General features: G+C 35.5%; 1 protein-coding gene across 5 annotated transcripts in view; it reads left to right on the forward strand.

The window, feature by feature from the left end:
- The window catches only part of SBF2 (SET binding factor 2), a 258391-nt gene extending 235336 nt beyond the window's left edge, over positions 1-23055 (forward strand). For 4 of the 5 annotated variants that reach the window (XM_032690555.1, XM_032690553.1, XM_032690552.1 and 1 more), the window contains 9 exons: positions 1117-1302; positions 7667-7793; positions 8827-8954; positions 10862-11095; positions 15704-15808; positions 17204-17397; positions 17812-17899; positions 20076-20207; positions 20490-21044. In XM_032690555.1, coding sequence (XP_032546446.1) covers positions 1117-1302; positions 7667-7793; positions 8827-8954; positions 10862-11095; positions 15704-15808; positions 17204-17397; positions 17812-17899; positions 20076-20207; positions 20490-20588 — 1293 coding nt within the window. In that variant the 3' untranslated portion in view covers positions 20589-21044. Of the gene's footprint in view, positions 1-1116; positions 1303-7666; positions 7794-8826; positions 8955-10861; positions 11096-15703; positions 15809-17203; positions 17398-17811; positions 17900-20075; positions 20208-20489 lie in introns of all 5 variants that reach the window. The other variant, XM_032690551.1, reaches the window with a different exon arrangement.
- The last annotated feature ends 409 nt before the right edge of the window (positions 23056-23464 follow it).

Consider the following 23464-nt stretch of genomic DNA (forward strand, 5'->3'; position numbering starts at 1 on the left):
CAAGTGACAGATAATTTGCTATAACATTGATAAATTTGTGTTGTGGCAGCAGAGACGAAAGTAGAATGCATGAATTCTTGCATTCATTTGCAATTTACACCATGAAATAGTTCCTTAAAATGAATTTGTTCCAAAGGTCGTGATGTACTTAACAATTCTAAGGCTTAGGTACAAAATCAGCATTCCTGCACCTGACCATATGTAAGAATGAAAGCTAAAAGTTGCCACAACTATTCTTTTTAAACATACTACACTCTAAACACAGAAGAAATTCATTCTCTTCCATTCACTCCATAAATGGAGTTAGGAGACCACACACAGGGAGAAAACTAAATTTGTGCCAAAGTGACTGTAGCACCTGCTGCAAGGACAGATCACCACAAACTATAAATTAAGTGAATGAAGACCCGGTGCCTCATTTTGTAAAGGCATTGTGTCCATGCAGTTGTTTCATAACTCAAAAGATAAACACAGATATCAATAAGACTGTAAATAAAAACTTCATGTGCAGCCAACATCCTAATACCAGGTAAACAAACCCGCAAAAGAATGTTAACGTAATTATTGGAATCACTGTCAAACAGTAAAGAATAGAGAACAGGACATGCATAGCTGAAAGTGGAAGCAGTCTGTGCTGTATTTTCAAGTCTCCTGAGATGCTGCTTGTAAAGGTAGACTGAAGTTGGCTGGTAATCACCATAGCATGGCAACGCTGCAGGAAATCTAAAGTCAAGCTCAGGACCAATTCTTTAATGCTTTCTTTGCTGAGGTAGCAGATTCTGCCTTAAAACTGTTTATGATAAAAGTGGTTTTATTTCAAATGTCATTAAACGTAGTAATCATTGTGATGACTTCCCCAGTCTGTAGTTGCTTAGGTTTGACTTTTACTGATATCGTAAAGCCTCAGTTTAATTGAAGCTTTTTCATGTGAGATATTATTTGACTTGTTTTATAAAAATACTTAATGTATGTGATAAAATGCTTGCCATTGAGTTTATATGAAAGCTTTTGTTTTCTTGAACGATAAACAGATTATGGAATGTTTATATTCATTTACTAAAGGGTTCTCCTAACTTCTGTCACTCTTAACACAATATATCCTGTCTTGTGATCTAGGTGGTATCTCTGGTGCAGTTACTCAGTGATCCCTTCTATAGGACACTTGAAGGCTTCCGAATGCTGGTGGAAAAAGAATGGCTCTCTTTTGGTCATAAATTCAGTCAACGTAGTAATCTGACTCTTAATTGTCAGGGTAGTGGATTTGCTCCTGTTTTCTTACAGTTCTTAGACTGTGTGCATCAGGTAAGTCAACCTCTATCTATCTAACTTTATTTACAAGAAGGATTCATAAAGAAATGTGTATATGCCAATATTTTAGACATTGTGGATAAGGGTTTGAGAAGGCTAGTAATGTCCTTCTCTAGTTTTTATTAAAGTGAATGGATTGCACCTCAAGAAGAGGGGTTGTCTAGAGGAGACTGACCCATCCACACAAAGCAGACTAAGAAGGATGATTGGCAGTATGGATCTATTAAGGTCATTTATGTGGAGACTTCATAGAGAAGTTTTTTAAGCTAAAACTGGCTTTTGGCAGTCTTAGCTTAAAAATGTCTTTATTCAGAAGAAGGAATTGACTGATTTTTACAGTGACATTTTTTAATGCCTTGTGCTGATGATAAGCCTTGAAGAGGCCTTGTACTTCATTAATTCTGGAAACAATGATAGCCATAAACCAGGAGTCCTGAGATATTCTGATTTTTTTATGTAGTACATGTTGAGAAGAAGAGGGACACCAACAATTTTTTGTGTAGGAAGAGGTTAGGTTAAGAAAATTATACTTATATTTCAAGTTGATTCTGAAATCTATCCTTTTCTTGATTTGAAACCAGTCAGTGTAAATTCTTCGCCAAGTTTCTGTGTATGCAAACACAGGATAGGTGCTTGCACAGTTCCTTTGTACATGTGTCGTTCTTGTCCCACTTCTCTCATTTTTCTCACTGGAAAAGCTGAAAGTCTCCTTGGCATTATTAACCTGTATTAAAATTTATGGATGACTGTGTCTCACGGAGGATAACTGTTGAAGCACCAGCCTTCTTACTGGGAAGACACGTTCATAGTGAATATTTTCATGAAGTAGACCCTGAAAGAGAAGTCAGTAAGTAGACTTACACTGCTACCTGAAGCAAACTCCACAGATTAAATAACTTGCTAAACCAATGAAAAACAATCTTCAGATACGTGTCAGATTGATAATGAATGAGCTTATAAGAAGATGAGTAAAGACTTACAGAAGAACATGTTACTGAAAAGAAAAACTTTATTTGCATCCCAATGTTAAACACCAACAGTCATCATTATTGCTGTCTTGGAAGTTAATGAATCATATCCTTGGAATTTGGATTGATTCCTACAACATTCCCCTTAGGGAAACCTTAGAAGTGTTTGTCATATCTCCTGTTCCATCATTCTCTTTCCCAATGGTTGTGGTCCTCAGGTTTGTTTTATTTGAAATAGAGAGATTTCTCTAAAAAGAATCAATACTGCATCTTTCAATCTTAATCCGCCCAGTTGTCACACTAACTATTTCTTAAAATAGGCTTAGGGTTGTTGCTCCTTTTCTGAAGTAGAAAAAAATATATTCTTGGTTGCAGTGGCAATTCGATACTGAAACCCATCTTCAATACTGAAACCCAACTGCCTGGTGGTTTGCTCAATTCTGTGTGTAAATCATACATTTTGGTCATGGTGCTGTATTCTCTCTGCTGTCAGGAGTCTTCTCTAAGCTTAAATTAGCTGATTGGATAGCTCTGTCTCTTAGTAGAATGGAATGAACCTACATTTGATTTTAAGCAATAGTATAATTTCGAAGTGAATCACTCCAGCATCTCTCCATCAACCATTTGTTGATGCCTACATCCTCTTTCTGACCCTGGAAACACTTTGCTCCAGTTCTACTGTAATAAATCTTAGAAAGTTGGCATAAAGAAAAGCAAGGAAATTATCCACGCATACCTATATGGTGTTTTTTTCTTGAGTCCAGAGATCACACAAACTTTGAAACAAATGGGTTATCCAGAACAAAGTTAAAATTTAAATTCAACTATTTTGGTTTATTGTCGTGGAATAGAATTTACCATGTTTTCTTCATGGCAGAACTCTTGGGGTTTCTTTTAAGTTATGTTTAATGCAGTCTGCAGCTCTAGGATCATGTAATACTGAGTTATAATAGGATGAAATGTAAAGTGGGATAAATCCCTGATGTTAACAACTGTCAGGTATGATTTTGCCTCAGGCTGCAAGGTGCCTAAAATACTGCTGCTTGAAATGTGAATGTGTCAGGGAAACGGAAGAGCATTGCCTTTGTAGTTCATCTCAGACAGCGGCTTTGATGCGCGTCACGGATATCTGACTCTTCTCTATCCTTCCGAGGCATTATAAAGGGTACAGGTTATTCACAGACACATTTTACAGAAAGGTCTGTATTTTCTGGTCTGTGAGTTTGGGCTGTGTCCACGTGCCCTGGCTGCAGCAGTGTCAGCAGGAGGATTACCTCCTGCAGGCCATCTGGAGCTGTTCATTACTGCTGCTCCGGTGGAGTCAGCACCCTTCCAGTCTGTTAGCTGAGGGCTTCACGTGACCCTGCCTGCCTTTTCCAGCCAAAATGATAGAAAAGATTTGGTAGAAAAGACCATTAGAAGCAGTTCAGCAGCTCAATCTGAAGGAGGCAGTAACTTTGTGTGAGGAAAGGTAGGGCTGTGTAGGGGTTATAATCTTTTTACCCAGTGTTGTCTTTATCCAAGACATGGCACGGGAACACAGCTTTATTGCATAATCAGTGTAATATAGATAATTTAGACTAGTTTGCTATTAGAAAAAAATCTGTAGGATAAATGGCTTAGAATCCCATTGAGAATGCAATTCTGAGTCAGTTTTCTAGAACCAAATTTATGAAGATTAGTCTTCTAACTAATGATGGCATACTATTGACATACCAAATTGTAACAGTATGGTTTAAATTCTAGGGAAATTATTTTGGAGTCAAATTAATGGAAATTTCCTAGGAATTTACTGTAAAAAATAAATTTACTAAACATTTGTACTTGAAAATTTTTGTTAAGTTTCATTGGTTTCTATGCAACTTGTTAGACAACTACAGAATCCAACTAGATTGCAACTTGACCCTGAAGTGTAGTATATTATGGTCAGGTTTTTAAAATTGCCTGTTAACTGGAAATAGATGTTTGGTCCTTTCAAAATATTTTTAACCATTAGTGTCCATATAGGAGGTACAGTCAGAAAGTTACCACAGAGCCATTACATGCATTAAATGTCATGGGTTAAACTAAAGATACAGAGAAAACAACTGAAACAGTGATTCCTAAATTAGAACTGCATCATCTTATAAAAAGTCATTGTTTATGCCAATATCTCCAGGTGTCAGCTGAATTATTAATGCAAAATCAGTCTTTCACAATAGCAGCATCTGGCACATACTTTCTCTGCTTCTAAGGAGACTGAGTTTATGCAAGTGATGTCAGTGAGGAAGCTTTTCTTATTTTTCTTCTGTGTCTATTTGGTTATTTATTAAATATAATTAAAACAGGATGATTTTCTAGAGCTGACTTCTTTTAAGCTCAATAAGGAGCTCTGTTACAGCACCCTGTGTAAGAGGAGGTGAGTGTGCTACTCCCATGGTAGATATATTCAGATATTCCAGTGTTTGCAGGAGTAGCCTAGTAGTGATTACTAGCACAGGATGTTTGGAGTACTATATTTCTCATTTGTACTAAGTAAATATTGATATATAATGGAATTTAGAAAAAACAGAATATTTTAGAGAACTAAGGCTGATAGAAGTATTGGAAAACTAAAGAAGGCTGATAAATGTGCAAGATTATTAAATACAATTGGAAAATACTTCTGTGGGAACAGTGATTTTGAAAGGAATTCTAAAATATTGAGTTTCTCTAATCATAATATTAGAAACACCTATAGCTCTAATCAGGTTTTAAATGTTCATATATTATGGAGATTAAGCATTTTAAAAAATAATGCAGTTACCTTGTCCCTGTAGACTTATCTTTCTAGGTGGTAAGTGTTGAAATTATAAAGTATAAAACATTGCTTGTCATTTACATGTAAAATTTGAACATATCCCTTAAAATCAATAAATTAACTGAAATGCCACCACAGGATTATCAGAGAAAAATCAGCTATATTTAACCTCAACCTAAGCAGCTGTTTTGCCTACAAGTAATAAAAGTATCTCTTTTGTAGTTATTTTTAATTGCTTAAATTAACACAATTATTTTCTCCTATGTTAAATTTCTAATTTATCATTTCTGATGCTGGAGCTTTATTTTATCAGCAGCTTTTATCCCTAATAGCTTAGTTTAACTGCACTGCAGCTAAACAAATCAGCAGTAACAGTATTCACTTCACCTAACCGTGGAATCTTTCCCAATCTCCAAGTGTTCTGAAATCAGCCACAAACATTAAAACACAGACAACATCAATGACTATATTATTAATCTTTATCAAAGAAATGTCATATAGTTGTTTTCTCTTAAAAAGTAAATTGTATTATAGTAACTTCTAATTGCTTTTAGTTCCAGAAATCTCATAAATGGGATCACCCACAACACTTAGATCCATGACAGGATTTTACAAGCAGCTTATTCTTGTAATTCTTGTATGTATTAAAATAATGATTGGGCCATAAGTAGAAATTAAGAAAGTAGAAATTAGACCCTGTATACATCATGTAAACTAGCAGAATATCACCTTTCCTTCTTACAGTATATTAAAGAAAACTTCCCCTAACACAAGGAGAAAATGTGTACTGAAGTACTTGTATGTGTGTGTCCAGATGCACACACATGCAGAGCTTTTTTGGATTTCTGCCCAATAGTAATTTTTGAACAGAATTAGTGTACTTGAATTATATTTTAATTTATTTTGTGGCAGAAAAAATTGGTTTTTTTTTATAAAGAGAACTGCAATGTTGCTTAGTCTATGAAGTTGGAGCCTTGAATTTATTATAGAAAAAATTCTGCTTAACTTTGTTCTTACAAATCAGCGCAGGAATGTAGTCATTTGTATGAGGAAAGAAGTGGGGATAAAATCAGTGTGGTTATATTGAACTGAGACGTCTTAAAGTATTTTAGCATTTTAAATGCCTAGCCTCAAGCTAATAGTGAGATATGAGAGCAACAAATTCTCTGACTGAAATGCTGTGGATGTGTTTTTAGGTCCTTTCAAGAGATTTTCCTGTCAGTGTTTGGTAGACAACCTTTCCTTGCTAAACACTTTTTTTGCCTTTATTTAGCTGGTTGGGGTTTTTTCAGTTGGTATATGACAAAATCTAAACATAAGGAGCTTCAAGTAGTCTAATACAAGTCCCATAATACTGAAAAAAGCCCCATTTCTCCATTGAGTAACTGATAAGTAGAGACTAGATAAAAAACATGGATTGGGAAAATGAGTGGTGGAAATGAAATAGATAGGGCAGGGTAAGATTGCAGAACTAAAGGTATTTTACAGGTTTGATGTGAAGCTAAATAAAGCACAGTGGGACATGTTTGAACTGTGAAATTCAAGCAGCAATTTCTTTTTTAATTGCAAGTTTTACATATTTCCACTGTACTTAGGAATTTTCAGTTAATTACCATGTTTAATTCTGAAAATAATGATCATGAGTCATAAATTTATTTGAACAGTAATTTTTAAATTTTAAATTAACATGGAATTTCTCTGAGCAATATCTCATCAGTATTTTAGAATTGTTCATTGTATGTGGATATCAAGTGTGAATATCAATAACTAGTGCTAAAAACTTTTACCATGAATATTAAACTTCATGTGTAAAATCTTACACCAGGGTCTTTAGGATAATATTAAAGAGGAGGCAATTGTGAAGAATCAGCTATCCCACAGTGCTGTACTGTGATGATCTTGTATAGTTTTCTTAAGTATTTGCTCCTGACTCCTGTTGGAGACATTCACTGAATTAGACAGATACCCAGCCTAATAAGGATAACCATTTAAGGTGTTACATACATTTCACTGTTTTAAAAGAATAATGGCAAGGCACCTGCTCAGTGTGAGAGGTTTTTCATATTGTAATATTTTGGGTCAAATTTTGAAAGGAAGAAATATGTGTAGACTAGAAAGTACTTGAGAAATCAGCTGTTTCAGGAGCGGTAGATGGAATATCATTTGCAGCATTGTCTCTGTACGTGTCTGCTGTGTGGGGTTGTGAGCAGTAGCAAGAAATCCACTGCAAAACCTTCCAATTAAAGCTTCATTTCCAGCCACATCCAAGGAGTAGCATCTTTGCCTGTGAAGTTACATGGTGTCTCAAGAGTCGTCACAGAAGATTTATATCCAGTTTGATTCCTTTGAAGAATCCTGGGGTTTGTACAGAGTATAATACTGCTTATTATACAGTACACTCTGTTCTGAAATGTTTCTGCAGCGTAGACAATACATGAATTTATTTAGCTTTAAAATATTTTTAGACAAAATGCCTATGGATCCATTCTTTTTCAGCATTCACAGTGGAATTATTTTGCTGTCATTTCACTTTATTATTTCTTACATATCTGTTTGTATTATACCTCAATATACATTTTTTCCTTTTTTTTTCTTTTTTTAATTTTTTTAGATTCATAACCAATACCCGACAGAGTTTGAGTTCAATCAATATTATCTGAAGTTTCTGGCTTTTCATCACATATCAAATCGATTTAAAACATTTCTTCTGGATTCAGACTATGAAAGACTAGAACATGGTATGTGTGATGTTTGTTTCTTGCATATTGCTTTTGTGGTTTTTGGTATTTTTCTCCTCTGTTTGGTTTACAAAAGTTTGCCTGGTTTAAGGTGGTCCAGTAGTTTCATGGTGATGATGTAATGAATTGCATTTCAGGTATAAAAAGCAAAATGGAGGTGAAGAACATGTAGAATTTTCTGCATCAGTGATTCCTGAGCCGTACCACTGATGGGACTAAGAGAAAGTGAAAGAAATTAGTGCCTTGCCTGAGTGGTTTTTACCAATTTATCCACATAGTTCTGTTTCCCCTACTAAATACCTTCTTTTAACAGAAACAGAGTCCTTGGGAATCCTTCAGAGTGTGCATGAAGTTTCAAGAAAGAAAAGCCTTTTCATCTATTATCTCTTGCTTCTTTCTCTTGCATTTTCTTTTTGTATTTTCTTTGTTACTCCATCTGTCATGTGCAACCTTACTGGTTCCAAGGCCTTACCTACCATCGTAATAAGCCTACACAACCACAGTCAGTTCTTGAAACTTGTTCACTGAACACCTGCTCTGAATTCCTTTGCTTTGTGGACTGGTTCTCGTGGTCAGCTGGTCAATTGTAATGCTTTTCTTAGAACCTGTTGTACCTGGGGACAGACTAGATTTGAGCAACCATTTTTTTTCAACAAAAAGGTTAATTTCTATTATTTACCTTCGTTTTAACTAAAGCAAGGAGTTGGAGTCAATGACCTCCTATGGTTCCTTCTGTATGGATTGTGGAGTTGGTGCTCTGCTGAGTCAGCAGAGCTGCAGACAGAGAGGGACACTCAGAAACACACTTAAGTATCTCAGTAAATTTTGTAACAGGCTTATAGATATAACCATACTGAATAGTTACAGTTGCAAATCACAGCAGTTGTTTCATCAAATATGAATTCTTGTTGCATGGCCTTTAATAGTAGATTTGACTGTACCTTTACTCTCTGAAATTCCTTTAGGCTGTGCTTTAGCATTTGTTATATGGTATCGTGAAGTTATCTTTTTTTGCTCCTCTTATTTTCCCTAGGGACACTGTTTGAAGATAAAGGCGATAAACATGCCAAAAAAGGAATTTGTATTTGGGAATGTATTGAAAAGATGCACAAAAGGAGCCCTATTTTCTTCAATTACCTCTATGCCCCTGCTGAGATGGAGGTATGATTTTTTTCAAGTACAGGTGTTTTATTATCCTGAGTGATTCCTTGAGTGTGTTTTGATACCTTAATTGTTCTGATCTGAATTAAGCATTTGGTGGACAAAACTGACCCTACTTGATTGACTCAGCAATGTCTCATAGGCTGATAATCTCAGTCATCTTAGTCATGGAAATATTATTTAAAGGGCCAAATTCTGGAATGTGCATTTATGCATCCTGGTGATCTAAATAAGGATCATTGTTTGATTTCATTAAGTATATGAATTATTTTAAAATTGTCTTAAAGTTTACACATATTGTTAAAAAAAAATTGCATAATCCAAACCACAGTTAAGGGGAACTGAGCTTAGAGTCATAATGGGACACTTTTCATAACAATCTGATTGAATCACATTATCTGTATTGGTGTCTTATGTGATAATGTATGCCCACTAGATTGGACTGTGTCTTGAGTAATTACATAAAATTCACAGTACACTCACCATTGCAGTAGCCAGGTAAGAAGTCAAGATACCTCAAGAGCTGCGAGAAAAAGGTGCTGTTCTTAATGTAGTTCTGGAGACAAGGCTGATTTAAGGTGCCCCTACCACCCACTGTCCCACAGATATTCATTCCTGTGCCACTCTCTCCTGCTTTGGCAGTGAGATTCACCCTATTAAATCATTTGTTTGTGTGTCTGTCCACCAGAAAACATAATGACAGGACATCTCCACTGCCTCTGAGGCCATGGCACCACTGATGTTTTTGTTGGTGTTCGTTGGTTTTCCTTTTTCCTCCAGTTGTTCACCACATTTTGTCTTAACATACTTTGCATTCAAATCTGCTATATAGACCAAACTTATTTAAAAAGAAGAAAAAATAAGATTATTTTCCTTAAAATGTCTTGAATCTGCATCAGATCATTATTGCAGTCAACAGTGCAGCTGTTTTTCAGCCCACACACGACATTTATACTCACCTGATAACGTGGTGGTGCAAGAGGGAACAGGGAGAAAACAGGAGGATGTCAATCAGTAGATAGAAAGTGGATACAAAGTGCTTCAGTTCTCTCTGATTTAGAGAAACGTCAATTTTCTCTGTAGGACCACCACTGATGAGTTTGAAGCTTGCTGGGTGCTTGTTCACTGTGTGCTCTATCCATTTTGCTGTAAGCAGTCAGGAGTAGCTTTCAATACTTTAATAGTGTTTTCTTTCTCTTTTTTATGAAGAAAACATTTTTCCTCATATGAAATGGTGTCATAGTTGATAATTAGTCATAATAACAGAATCAGTCATTATGAATGAGCATCAGACTTCAGAATTGCCCATTCACCTGAGTCGGTCATTCCTTTCAAGTAAGGTGCATGCAAACTGAAATTCTTACCCTATTTTTTGACAGAAAAGAAACCCCCACATTTTTAATACAACAATCTGTTTTAAACTGCTCTGAAAGACCCCAAGTCTCTGGCTGCCTACTTTATATTACTGTGTTTTTTTCCAAGTGGCATATCCACCTCCATTACACAGCCTGTCTCCTTTCTCTGACAGTAGAGAGTCTTGGATCTGAGAAAAATTGAAGGGTGATTGCTGTTGGGTGCCTTTTATGTCTTTAACAGGAGGCACAAAGACTGTGAGGGTGCTAACTACATGTGCTGAATTAGAGTTCTTGGAAGGCACCTGGTTTAAAAAAGGATAAAATTGAGTGGTATATTCCCAAAGTTTGGGCATATTCCCAAACCTGTTAATTTTAGGTTTTGATGTCACTGAGCCAATTAGCCAATTAGCAGATTAGCAAACTGCAGCACTACTCACCCAGTGCAATATGCTGTCCAATTTAGAATAATCTAAAAAATGCATGTATGATATTTTAAGTCTGAAATTCAAAGGCTTCCTTTCTGTCATTATAATAACCCTTTGTTTCAAATAGGCACTGAAACCAAATGTAAATATGTCCAGCCTCAAAAAGTGGGATTATTATGTAGAAGAGATTTTGGCTACAGGTCCTTCTTATGATTGGACCATGGTACCTGCAAAGTGCAGTGTTTCAGAGGAAACGGACCAAACAGATGGTTCACTCTCTCAGACTAAGAGGAAAATAGTATGGCCATGTTATGATGATGTTAAAAAAATACAACCTGATGCCATCACCAGCCTTTTAAATGTAAGTACATGTGTTACACAGAACAGTATGCTCATGAATTTTACTTTTTATTTAAGTTGTTACCTTATACATATGCTGTATTAAAAGGATCATGATGTCAAAACAGGTGTGTAGTAAAACTGACTGGTTGAGCTTGAGAAATTATGGTTTTTCTGCGAATTAATGAGACTTCCTGCAAAGTTTATGATGTTCTGAATGAACACTTTTCTGGGAGTATGCTTCAGTTGTAGTTACTAACTAGTCATGGATTCATTTTTTCCCTGTCTGTTTTAAAAAATAAAATTTTAGATTGCCTTCTGTAAGAAACTGTTATTTTTCTTTTGGGCAAATGTTGAATCTTGCTTTCTTGACCTCTCTAGGTGTGTGGTAAAATAACAGAGACATGGATTTCCGGACAGATCAGAATAGAATCTGACACTTGTTGATTTTTAAACAAGTGGGAGGCAGATACACAAATATAAACTGAACAACTTGGCCCAAATTTCTCAGAAAAGCTTTCCATGATTGTTCTTATTTTATTCATGTTTACTAGAACCAAACTGGTTTAGATTCTTCAAAATATTTTGGTACTTGAAATAGATGCTTGATTTTGTCTTTTTCTTGTTTGGGCTCATTTAGGCTGCTTAGGTTTTGTCCTTTCTTCATCAGCAGATGAAAAATGATCCCAGCATCATGATAGTTGTTGTAGTTATTTAGAGTGATTTAACATCTGTCTTCTCTTAAAGGTTTGTTCGTTGATTATAATTAATTAACAGTCCTAACATTTGGTTATCATCTTAATTGATGGTGCAGGAAAATGACAAGGGCATTATTCACTTCCTGGAGCCATTGTTTCAAGCCACATATATATCCAGATACACATCAGCATGCAGTTTCTAATTTTGAAAACTCTTTGAAGACTTTACCTTGTATTAAAGCTGGGTTTATGGAGCCTAATATTGCAGTGCTTGGAAAATTGGGATATGCTGTGGGACCCTGAATTCCCCTGAATCAAAGATGATTTTTAGCAAAGTCTTAATGCAGGAAGTTTCTAAATGGATGTGAGTCCTTGAAGATAAACTTGCTTTTAAAAGAAAGTTAGCTTTATTCTGGCACATTCCTCAAATTTCCTTTGGTCTGTTCCTTCCAATCCTAATCGATCAAACACAGGAACAATGCCCAATTAAAAAAAATAATCTCTTGTAAAACTCCCTTTGACTTCTTAGCACTTGTAACTTCACAAATAAGAAGATGGAACAGTCTGTCAGCAGGGGTCATATCAGGGATTGTTCAGCATAGTACAGAGAACTTTCCTGTCAGGTAACTGGAGGCCACAAGTACATCAGGAATACAGCAACAATGTTCTTCTGCATTTCTTCCTGGGGTAGATGCCAAACTATCCATATACACAACTGTGAGAAACTGCCATATAACAGGGAAATTAGCCATATTATATTCTAAAGATATGTGGGTCAGGTTTTATAGAGTTTAAATATTATTTGTGAATTAGATTATAGTAATAAAAGATAGCAATGGAAAGAACATTTGGAAAACTCTGGAGAGGTCGTATAAAGGTTACAAAAATATTCTTCTAAGTTTAAAAAGCAAAGAGAACTTTCTTTTAAAACAAGTTGTTAATTTAGGGCTGTTGCTGATGCGAGAGAAAGACCTCTCTTTAATCGTAAATCCACTGAGAATGTGTTGGTATCCAAAAAATGTTTGAACTGAGACCATATTTAGCATCATAAATTACTGGAGAAGATTGATTCTCACTTAGTTTATAATGATAAGCCCAAATTTGTTTGTTCTAAAGATATTTTTCAATCAAAAACTAGACAGTGCTCTTCAGGATGTAAAGCTGAAACAGAGAAGTTATTGAGTGGCTTAATTCAGAATTTTCATGGTACAATGTAATGCTCTTCTGTTAAGGGTGGATCAGATTCCAGTAGTTTTAAGAATTGTGAGAGATGAACCTGTGTATCAGTTACGTCACTGGACATTAGATGGTGATTGCTTTGAGCGGGGCTGGCAGAGATGCCACTTCAGGGTGCCAGTCCTGAACTTAGCTGTGCTGTAAATATACACTGCAAAGAAATAATGCTGTATAAGGGGTCAATGAATAACCAGCAGAACAATAAAAATGGCACTTCTGATTGTGAGCTGTTTTATGACTTCCAGTTATGTGCCACAAAAGCTGATATGTCCAACAATACCACGAACCAAAAAGTTTATTCCAAATATTGAACAACTGGCCACGTGCAACTTGTTGCACTCACAAGTCTGAACACTTGACAGAGGCAGCATCTGGATCACGGGATACACATTCAGCATCTCCCCATTTGTGGTCTCAGAAGCCTTTTAGCCCAGGAGTTGAAGAGACAATACTGACAAGGAAGGACTTCCAAAATAGAATCCTCTGTCACACTCAGGACAGTTCACCGTGTAGGACTTTGCCCAGATTGGTTTGTGTGTGCACAAACACGCTATGGATACGAAGAAGGTGATCAGTCTCCATAGTTCTGGATCTTCTGCAGAGTCAACTCGTGTCTCTACCATTCAAATATGACAAAACAGGTTACTTAGCAGATCTTCTGAAAGGCACAGTAATGCTAATTGCTTGTAGTTGCTAATTACAGGTAGTGGATATTCTTACAATTGTATTTGTTATAACCTTTCTTTATGCTTCTGTAAACCTGCAATAGAAGAGGAACCAGAGAGATAAATTTAAGGATTTTTTTTCTTTTAAGGAAATGCATCTATTCATAGTCCATTCCACACATGGAAGAAAAAAAATCTGGCGTTTTCAGTAAAATTTAAAACTGAAGGGGCAAGAGTAAATCTTAGTGATTTATTGACATGTATGGTTTTTTACATGGGGCTTATTGAAGGAGAATTTATTCCTAACTTTTCAAGTTATATATAGGAGATTGTTGAAAGTTTTTCATTTTAAGTTCTGGAAGCACTACTCACTGTGGAGCCAAAAAAGAAGGAATGTGACCCAGTTGCTAAGTAACAAGTTTCAGTTACTTCCAGATTCTGCAGAGAAAGACTTGTGCTCAGAAGTCAAGACTAGGGCAGAAAGAGAATGATCTGATTAAAACCTGACTAACTTTTAGCAATAAAGAGCTTGTATCCTTCTGCAGCAATTTGGGAAGCCTTTGAACATAAGAAGTCTGTGGTAAATTGATTCCGTTTTATGTCTCCCATCCAAAAGCATTTTACATTCAGCACTTTGAAAGAGAAACAAGTAATCTAGAGAAGGCTTTAATCTGGCTTGTATTCATCATTCCTTATTTTTGTATCTACCTGTGAAGATACTCCAAACAAAACTATTCTGGTTTTGTTTTTTAACAGGAAGAGAGCCTATGTGGCTTGTGTGGCTTTTGACTACCAGAATTTAAAACTTCTGATTTGATTCTTGCTGTTAAACCACATTTCTTATATTTAATTTCACTTTGGAGTTTTCTAATTTACCTTCAGCAAGGAAGAGTTTGGCTTTTTTATTTTCACTTATGAGTTCAAAATCTAGTTTGGAAGTTAATTTCATGGTCAAAATGTTTTCTTACTTTAAAAATATAATAATTTTCAGTCTTTCAGTCAGTAGCAATGTCCTGAAGAATTTTTCAATCAAAAAGACAATAGGACTTGGAGAATATTATGAAATCTACTTTAATTATTAGGTAGAGTAGAGGCTTACTACCTAATGAGTAGAGACTTACTTTCTCTACTTTGAAAATAAATGTCTTGGGGTTTAGTTGGCTTCTGTATAGTATGGGAAGTCTCTACCCTATGGCAATTTTTCATTCCATCATCAATTCTTAGTTGAATTTGCAAAATTGAATTTTTAATTTTTATTTTATTAATAATCAGATTTTCATAACAATACAGTTCTTGAAAGTAAAAATGCAGAAAGGAAGCATGGCAAGGAATATGGACCACACATCAAAGTCATGACAAATGTATCAATGAGTGTTCACAAGTAAACATAAACTAATAAAATTGCCTCTTTTTACTTAACTTTGCACTATCTTATTAGCAGGAAATAACCCTAACTAGAGGTTATCAACATAGGTCATATTCCCAAGGTCCACAACAAGAACATGTTGTTACAGTTTGGCATCCAAATTGAATAAATCTTTCTGTTTCATTTCCTTCTTTTATTACAGCTTTGTATCACATTTTATAAACCAGGGTAAATGTTAACATTGGCAACGTGCGATGTTGGCGTCACGGCGCAGAATTTGTTCTTTGTAAATATTTTCATAGAATACAGCCTGTCCTTATCATTGTTGTGTTTCTGTTGGGACAATTGGTGTTTAATTTTGTGTGTTCAGGAGAACTAGCAGAGAATTGAAAGCATAATGGCTCCCTCAACCTGGGACATCCAGGAAGAATGATGTGGCTGATGCTGTACTTGGTTGCCTTTGACTCCTGAGTCCAGTGGATTTCATTTTATAGCTCATTTGACAGAGGTTTTTGAACTTTATTGGACAACATGGCCTGAAGGGTCACTGTGTAAAAACATTGGCTAGAAGATGGTTGTATAAAGATGGTTGTATAAAAATGATTGCCAGGAAGTGATCAGTTAGAAATGTTTATCCTTAAGAAAACCCTTGTTATTTGTTTCAGGAAATCGAAAGGTTGGAAAGTAAATTAAATCAGAGCCCAGAAAGGTGGCAGCTCTTGTGGGAAAGAGTCAAAATGAATCTAAAGGATGACAGCAGACAAGACAATGTAAGTAGTAAAAGAGCTCATCCAATAGAATAATTCCATTCCTGCTATATAGGCTACCTGGGGCACTGACAAAATCGCTGTATTTCTTGGAGTAAAATACTGCTTTTGAAAAATTGAATATGTTGTTCTAACCCATGATACTGGCTTTGTATTTCTTTGTGTAGAAAAATATATTTATACTTGTGCTATTTATCTAATTGCTTTTCCAGAGTAGATGAAGGCATATGGATAAAACGATCATGAGTATTTTACTAATACACAAATATATGATTTTATCTATTTAAAAGATTTTTTTAAGTACAAAAAAAGCTCACTTACTGAAAGTAACCAAAAGGACATCACAGAGTTTCAGAGATAAGTAAAGATATTCCCATGAGTAAATGGAATTATCAGTTTCTAAATAAAGGTAGGAAGTATTCATGCTTGTGTTTCCAGTTCTTGGCTGTGGTAAAAAGAATAGCTGACAATATAGATATTTCTGAAGTCAAAGGCTGCCTCTTTGCTATCTGTGTGCACTAGGAATAATGTTAGATTTTTTTTTTTGTGAGCTTTCCCTATGAACTTGTCACAGTAATTACCAGCTCAAGACTGTACTCCACCTCTTCAGCTTCCTGTGCTTGTTCAGATTTGCCCCACTCCACTGCAGTGGTTAGTCCACAGCACTGCTTTGTTATCTGTCCTTTGCTGTCAGGAAAGCAATATGCTTTATGTCTGTCAGTCATTCACATTCGCTTCATATCCTAGACAAATTCAAGATGAAAAAAGTTTCATCCTAGCAAAGCAGAGTTGGAAGCAGAAAATAAAATGCAAGTAGAAATATATCTGATGTCAGTCTCCTGTCCTAGCTGTTATTTAAGGATGCTCAGATACGTACAGTAGCTAAGGGTGAACTCCAAAGAACTCTATCTCTAGATTGCTGTCATTTAGATTAAGACCAAATTCAGGATCCCTCATTTTCCAGATTACTGAGATTCTAGTAAAATGATATGAATCCATAAAGTAGCCCTTGGAAACTGCAGTCTTTTTCTTCCCTCCCTTCCTTCTCCATGAAATTAGGTAAATTTATTGTATCCAAATATCTGATTAGTTCTAGATGCTTCTGAGAAAGCAAGGGAAATATTGTTCAACGTTCTGTCACTGGAATACATGAGGCTCTTCTGAAAGACTAATTTCTCACACCTTGTGAACTCTTCTGCTTAAGAAAAGCATGGAGTTGCCATCCCTCTGGCTCCTCTGAGGCAGCACTGACTTGTATTAATAAGATATTTTTTTTTTGGTCTCATAATAATTCACAACTTACATGTTGTACCACGTATTGTCAGGATAATGTTGAGACAGCCTCAAAATGCAAGACACATTGCATTACCTTTTTTCTTTTATTTTCATCTCTTTTAGCTCCGGAAACATCCTTCTGGCTCCTCAGGGATGATGTCAGCTAATCTACATTCCTATCAAAAGAGGTCTTTGTTGGAAATACCTGACAGTGGGCTGGGTGAGGAGCAGAGTGCAAGCATCTCTCCCTCTAATGGAGTAGACAGAAGAACAACAACGCTGTACAATCATTTCACATCAAAGAATGATGAAAATAGGTAAACCAAATAATCATAGAGTATTTATGAATATTTTATTAGATTGGTAAAATCTCTGCCTTAGGAAAAAATGAAATTTTTATAGGCATAGAGTGCTTTGTGACTACCTTATTCCTTCTTTGTGGTTTTGATTACATTAGTTGTCTTGATTGGTGGGCTTCTGTCTTTTAGCATCATCTTTCCATCTTCCCTTTTATTAAGTGCACAAGCAAATAGCCGTACATTTAATGCATGCGAAGTACTGAAGCAGTTTTTATCACAGTTACCAATAACTAAACGACAGGTTTGAAACTGATTAGTTTTACTGCAGTAAAAGAGGTGTTGGAATATGAATGTAGCCACTTTGGGGCCTTTGTATATCAGCATATTCATATTATGGAATCACGTGCCACTCGTGTTTTCTGTACCTTTCAGATCTTTTGAAGGTACGCTGTACAAAAGAGGGGCTTTGCTAAAAGGTTGGAAACCTCGCTGGTTTGTGCTGGATGTGACAAAACACCAGGTAAAAACCTTTTCAGATAATGGACTTTTTTTATTATTAGTTTGCTCCTTTTTTATTTACTGTGTTTGTATGGATTGATTTTACAAACAGTACTAATAATGATTATTTTCAGATGTGATGCGTGTTACATCATCCTAGACCTATCTATGTTTATCTTGAGTATGTTGTAGCTGATACAGCACTCTGCATGGACAGAGGGGTTTTAGTATTTTGCTTTTTTTGAAAGAGTGATAACTATTTAGCATATAATCATTAAAAGACTTCTTGGACTGGAAGTCATGCATTCTTGTTTAGGCCCAAACATTTTTTGCCTACTTCCCAGCTGAGGGGAAAAAAAGCCATGTAGTGCCTGAGGACGTTTTCTGGGATTTGTGGTATACAAGCACTACATTTTAAGCACTGCTAACTCTAGAATATAATTAAGCAATTAAGTGGTGAACATAATTTGCCCTTTAACATGACCTCTTTAGTTTCCAAAAGAACTGAAAACTCTTTTTTGAACTAGAGGGAAAAACTCAGAAGGTATCTCCTGGAGTGCAGTTGGGCTGCTGAGAGCTAATATCATAACTGAGCAAGTTTAATTCGGGCGTTCATGTTGAATCTGCAGTAGTTATTGTACACTCAGTGTGTATTTTGTAGCCTCTTTGCTCCTCAAGCACTTGAACATGAGCATTTTTCTTTGCAAATAAAAGGACATTATCTACTCTGGAAAACCATAATCTGAATTACTTTAGCAGAAAAATCCATTTACCTCACTTGACTTTTTAGTGGCTTTCTGTAGCCTGTATTTGAGAAACCTGACCTGGAATCTCCATATGAATGTCTAGTGTGGAGAGCAGGAACACAGATATCTCTGAAATGAGTTTTGTGAATTGCTTAAAATGGGTTAAAATTTCATCTCAAATCTTTGTTTCTAAAAATCCTGAAATGCCAAGTTCCTGATTGCACAATCATTTCAGGTGCCATACATAGGAGTACTTTAGATTAGTCATAGTCACATAAATTTAATAGCAAAATTATTCATATATATTGCACCTAATCATTGTTACAGCAAAGAGCACCAAAACCAGAAAAGATCTGTTGGTCTAAGCTTTTTATCCAATATACAATGTGTGCCAGAATTCTGCAGTAGAAATTTGTGGCCTTGGGTGCTTCAAATAATGGTGGGTCATGAGGCAGTAATCTTCCTTGAGCCAAATATTCCACACAATGGGGGTTGTAACCTTTGAGACTCATGTCATGCTTTTGTTTAAAAAATATTAATTTATTGTAGTCAATACACTTAAAAATATGTAATATAGATAAAGACAGTCATCTTTTGAAATGCTGATTGAGAATTTTTAGATTAGTGTGGTAAAATATCAGCAAAAAGTGCTGATTGTAATTATTCCTCCTGATACACAGGAGAGAAGGTTCATTTTGCAGGAGAAAAAAATACTTTCATTTTTTGTATGACCAAATATCCTTCTGAGTATCATAAATGTACAAGTAATACAGGTCAATCTTAGTTGGAATTCTGTTTTTTGACCTTTGCTGTGAAGATTTGTGTTACTGTTTTGCATTGGGTTTTGGGAATTTATTGGAGTTTTGTCAGGTTTTTGGTTTAGGGTTTTTTTGGAACTTGTTTGCATGTTGAAACTCAGTTTACAGAGTGAATAATATTCATATCAAAGTATCTTTGCAAGGAAAAAAAGAAAAAGCAGACTTCGTTCAACCACTATGTGCAGTATAGGAAAATGTGAGTTTTCTGTGTAGTTTATAATTACATAAAATTACACTTGAATTTTTGCTGATCATTTTAAATTCTTGAAATACAGAGGGAAAATGTTCTGTTAATGTCTTGGTGAAGTAAAGCTTTTGAGTTAGTTTGAGTGTAATGAACAGTGAAGAGCTGATTCTGTTACAAAAACTAAGAAAGAATGCTGAATCCTAAAGAGCAGGTTCTACTTTCATGCTTCACATGTCCTGTGCCCAAAAGCAATCCATGACTATTTGCTTCTCTGCCATGAAACCCTGGTGACAAAATACTTTTTCCCCCATCTCCTCGGGTCCTAATAATGTTTGTGGCTTCCACCCTTACCACTCCATGCCCCTAGTCTGTACCCAGGAAAAGGGAAGAAAAGTGAAAGGTCCATCTAAATAACATATTTGGATTTCTTTGTCTCTTGTGTTCCAGCTGCGATACTATGACTCTGGTGAGGATACAAGCTGTAAGGGACACATAGACCTTGCAGAAGTAGAAACTGTGATTCCTGCTTCTCCAACAATTGGAGCCCCGAAACATGCAAGTGAAAAAGCATTTTTTGATGTAAGTACATCTGGTCTTTACTTGATCTTTATGTGAAACTTTCTTCCCTCGGTGTGTTTAACCTACTACTTTCAGCCCTTTTGAAAGGTGTGAGCTGGGAAGGAGCTGTCATACCATCTCAAGACAAGATTTTACGTAGCTAGCATCACTCTCAACAGCAACAGTTCAAAAATGTGACATTCACACCCAATTAGCATGTTGATTATTACAGTTCAGAGTTTGCCAGTTTCCTTTTCTGTGTGTTGACTTGTCTGTCTTTGTGTTCTTGTTTTTCCTTTGCAGTTGAAGACAAATAAACGTGTGTATAATTTTTGTGCCCAAGATGCACAGAGTGCTCAACAATGGATGGATAGGATCCAGAGTTGCATTTCAGATGCTTAGAAAGGAAAAGCATTCCATGATAAAGTCACGTTTAAAGCACCTCTTCCTGGAAGAAGCTAAGTTCTGGAATGTTACTGACAGACAACCTGCCTTCCTTACATTTCAGCCATTAAAGTTCAAAATATGCTAAAGTTCCTTTTCTGTTTAATGATTATAACCACTGTAACTGCTATTTTTTTTTTCTGCAGGGAGGACTTGGAAAAATAATAATCCATTTATCCTGAATTTCCTCTTTCTTCAGTACAATTCCTAGCTATAAAAGTGGGCTGTACTTGCACTATCATCTAATCCTGGTTTTCTCATTTCAGAGCTATTCTATTAGGAAACCTGTCTAAAGGAATTTGTAGAAATTTTCCCTCCAAGAAGAAGTGTATTTTTACTTTATTTAGATTTTTTAGCAGAATGTTCTTATTTCCAAGCTAGTCATGAGTAAGAGGGAACATGTCTACAATTCCTCCAAACAGATAAATAAATAAAGCTTGTGAGTCCAGTGACGTACATATCAGGTTGCCAATGTTTATAGACAGTTGATATTTTTTAAAGACCAAAAAGTGACTTTCAAGTGTCTTCTCAGTGTGCAGGTCATTCTCTAATCTTGTGCTCTGCTGAGTGCTTCTGCAATGTCGTTATGGAATTTCAAATTCTAGGGATTATCTGAAGACCATAGCACTTTTATTTTGGATCCTGTTTGCAATTACAATGGGATAAATGAAAGAAAACTGGCTGACACTATCCAGGAGAAATGGAAAACAACAAACTAGGAATTCAGTAGAAGAAAGATCTCTTATGTGTGAGTTGTATATGTTAATTTATATGCTGTTCTGCTCACTGTAAAATAAAAAATAACGAACATGATAATGCACTAAACAATGAAGCAAGCACTTGCACTGAAATCTTTAAAATGCAGACATTTTGCAGGACAGAGGTAAGTTATTTGTAGCAGAACAATACTAGCTAGTTAACAACATTTACAGATATTAAATATGTATATAATCCAGTTTGATGTGTTGTGATTTGATACTTTTTAAACATTTTTTTGCACATTAATTGGAAGACTGTTTATAGATTTTTACTTTTGATGAAATTGTGTTTGTTCTGCTTAAAATCCTGGCAAAACATTTTTAATAGCCCCAAAGTAGTAGAAATTTTACAGTCTACAGATAGTGAGAACATTGAGTAGAATATGTAGGTAATAAAGCCATTGTTTTTACTTTGAAATGTTAATATGTTAAATAGCACACTAATATTACAAAAGGTCTGTATATATGATTCACTATTTTCTCATTTTTCCAGACGTTCTGCTTGTAATTTAATGTCAGCCTAACCAAACTGACTATACTTACAAGATTTTTCAGTTATTAAATTTTGTGGGTTTTTTTATAACTAATGTATTTTGTCAGAAAGGAACCTAGATTTCTCACCACACACAATAGGAAATGCAGCTGTTTTTAATGCCTTTGCAATTTCAAAACAAAAATATGAAGGATTTTTCTAGCATTTTTCAATTGACAAATTTCCACCTGTGACAATGGTGTTTGCACATTTGTATTTTTCTTTGTATATGAAGTACTTTTATATGTACTTTGTAAAATACTTATTGTGTTCTTAGGTTATATGAAAATATACATACCACTGCTTATTTTGTAACTAGTTAATTTTAACTCTTGTATGTTATGTGATATATGTATGCTAACCATCTTGTAATAAATACACTTCTTAAGGAAGAGTAAAACCTTTCCTTTTACTGTAAAAGAGAAAAAGGCAAAACCCACATGTTGAAATATTCCATGGGCACAAGACAAATCCTTATTTACTCTGTACTGAGAATAGTGGGTGTATTAAAAACTATGTGGTCTTTTGTATACTTGTAAATATTCTTACATCAAAGTTGCACTTGAGCGTCCTTAACTCAAACACTTGTCAACAGTAACACTAAAGAAATCAGAATTTAAAGCAAAATTATCATTCTAACAAGTCTCAATGTATAGCCTTTACTAAAAGGCTTAAAAATACATGTAGTGTTTGTACTAAGTCATTGAAAAATGACGTTAAATAGATTTTTAAAAGAAGATTCTCTGTTGTGTTGCGACATAAGTCAACTGCAAACTTTCACCCTGAAACGTCTCTCACTCATATCACTTTATGCAACAGTGATCTAGTTCGTAAGAAATAGAACTTAAAAAATGGCAAGGTCTTGCTTGAGAATGTGCATCTAAATTGAGTAACCGAGTGCAGTGTGGGGTAGCAGAGGTAAAACGGAAAGGGAACGTGTGACGGAGGTAGGGGACCTGTGACAATTCTGGGATGCTGTGGTGCTTAGAAGATACGGTTTGCGTATTGAGCTTGGCATGGATGCTAATGTTGCCTTAAATGTTGATCTCAATTTTTAGTGTCTGTACTGATGGAAAATGGACTTGAGCAACTTAACTTAAAAATATCCAAATAAAAGCTGAAATGAGATAAATTATATTTGTGGTTTTTGTGTAAGGAATATGCGAGGGAATAGTAGAAATAGGCTCTTGCTGTGAAGACGCAAGGTTTGCGGTGTCCCTGAGGGTCTCTTCTTTGCAAAATGAAGATTCGAACAAAGACTTAAGAAAAAATGTGGAGAAGTTTCCATAGCATGAGCTGCAGGGTTTGCCTGTGTGTTTAAGTTGTGGCAGCAGCAGTAGAGCATTAGAAACAAAGAATTTCTTTGGGAAAAATTCTGTGTACGAAAGGATTCATCTTCATATTCTATGAACATTTTCCAGAAAAAGGAACCCATCCAGGAGTTGGGGATGAAGCAAACATGCTTCCTCTGGTGTGTCATATCACTATTCCCGTGCTGTGTATCGTAACGTTCCTGCTGTAGAAAAGAGAATTACAATGGGCCT

Source organism: Chiroxiphia lanceolata, chromosome 6, assembly GCF_009829145.1.
Source record: "Chiroxiphia lanceolata isolate bChiLan1 chromosome 6, bChiLan1.pri, whole genome shotgun sequence".
In the NCBI taxonomy this organism is placed as follows: Eukaryota; Metazoa; Chordata; class Aves; order Passeriformes; family Pipridae; genus Chiroxiphia; species Chiroxiphia lanceolata.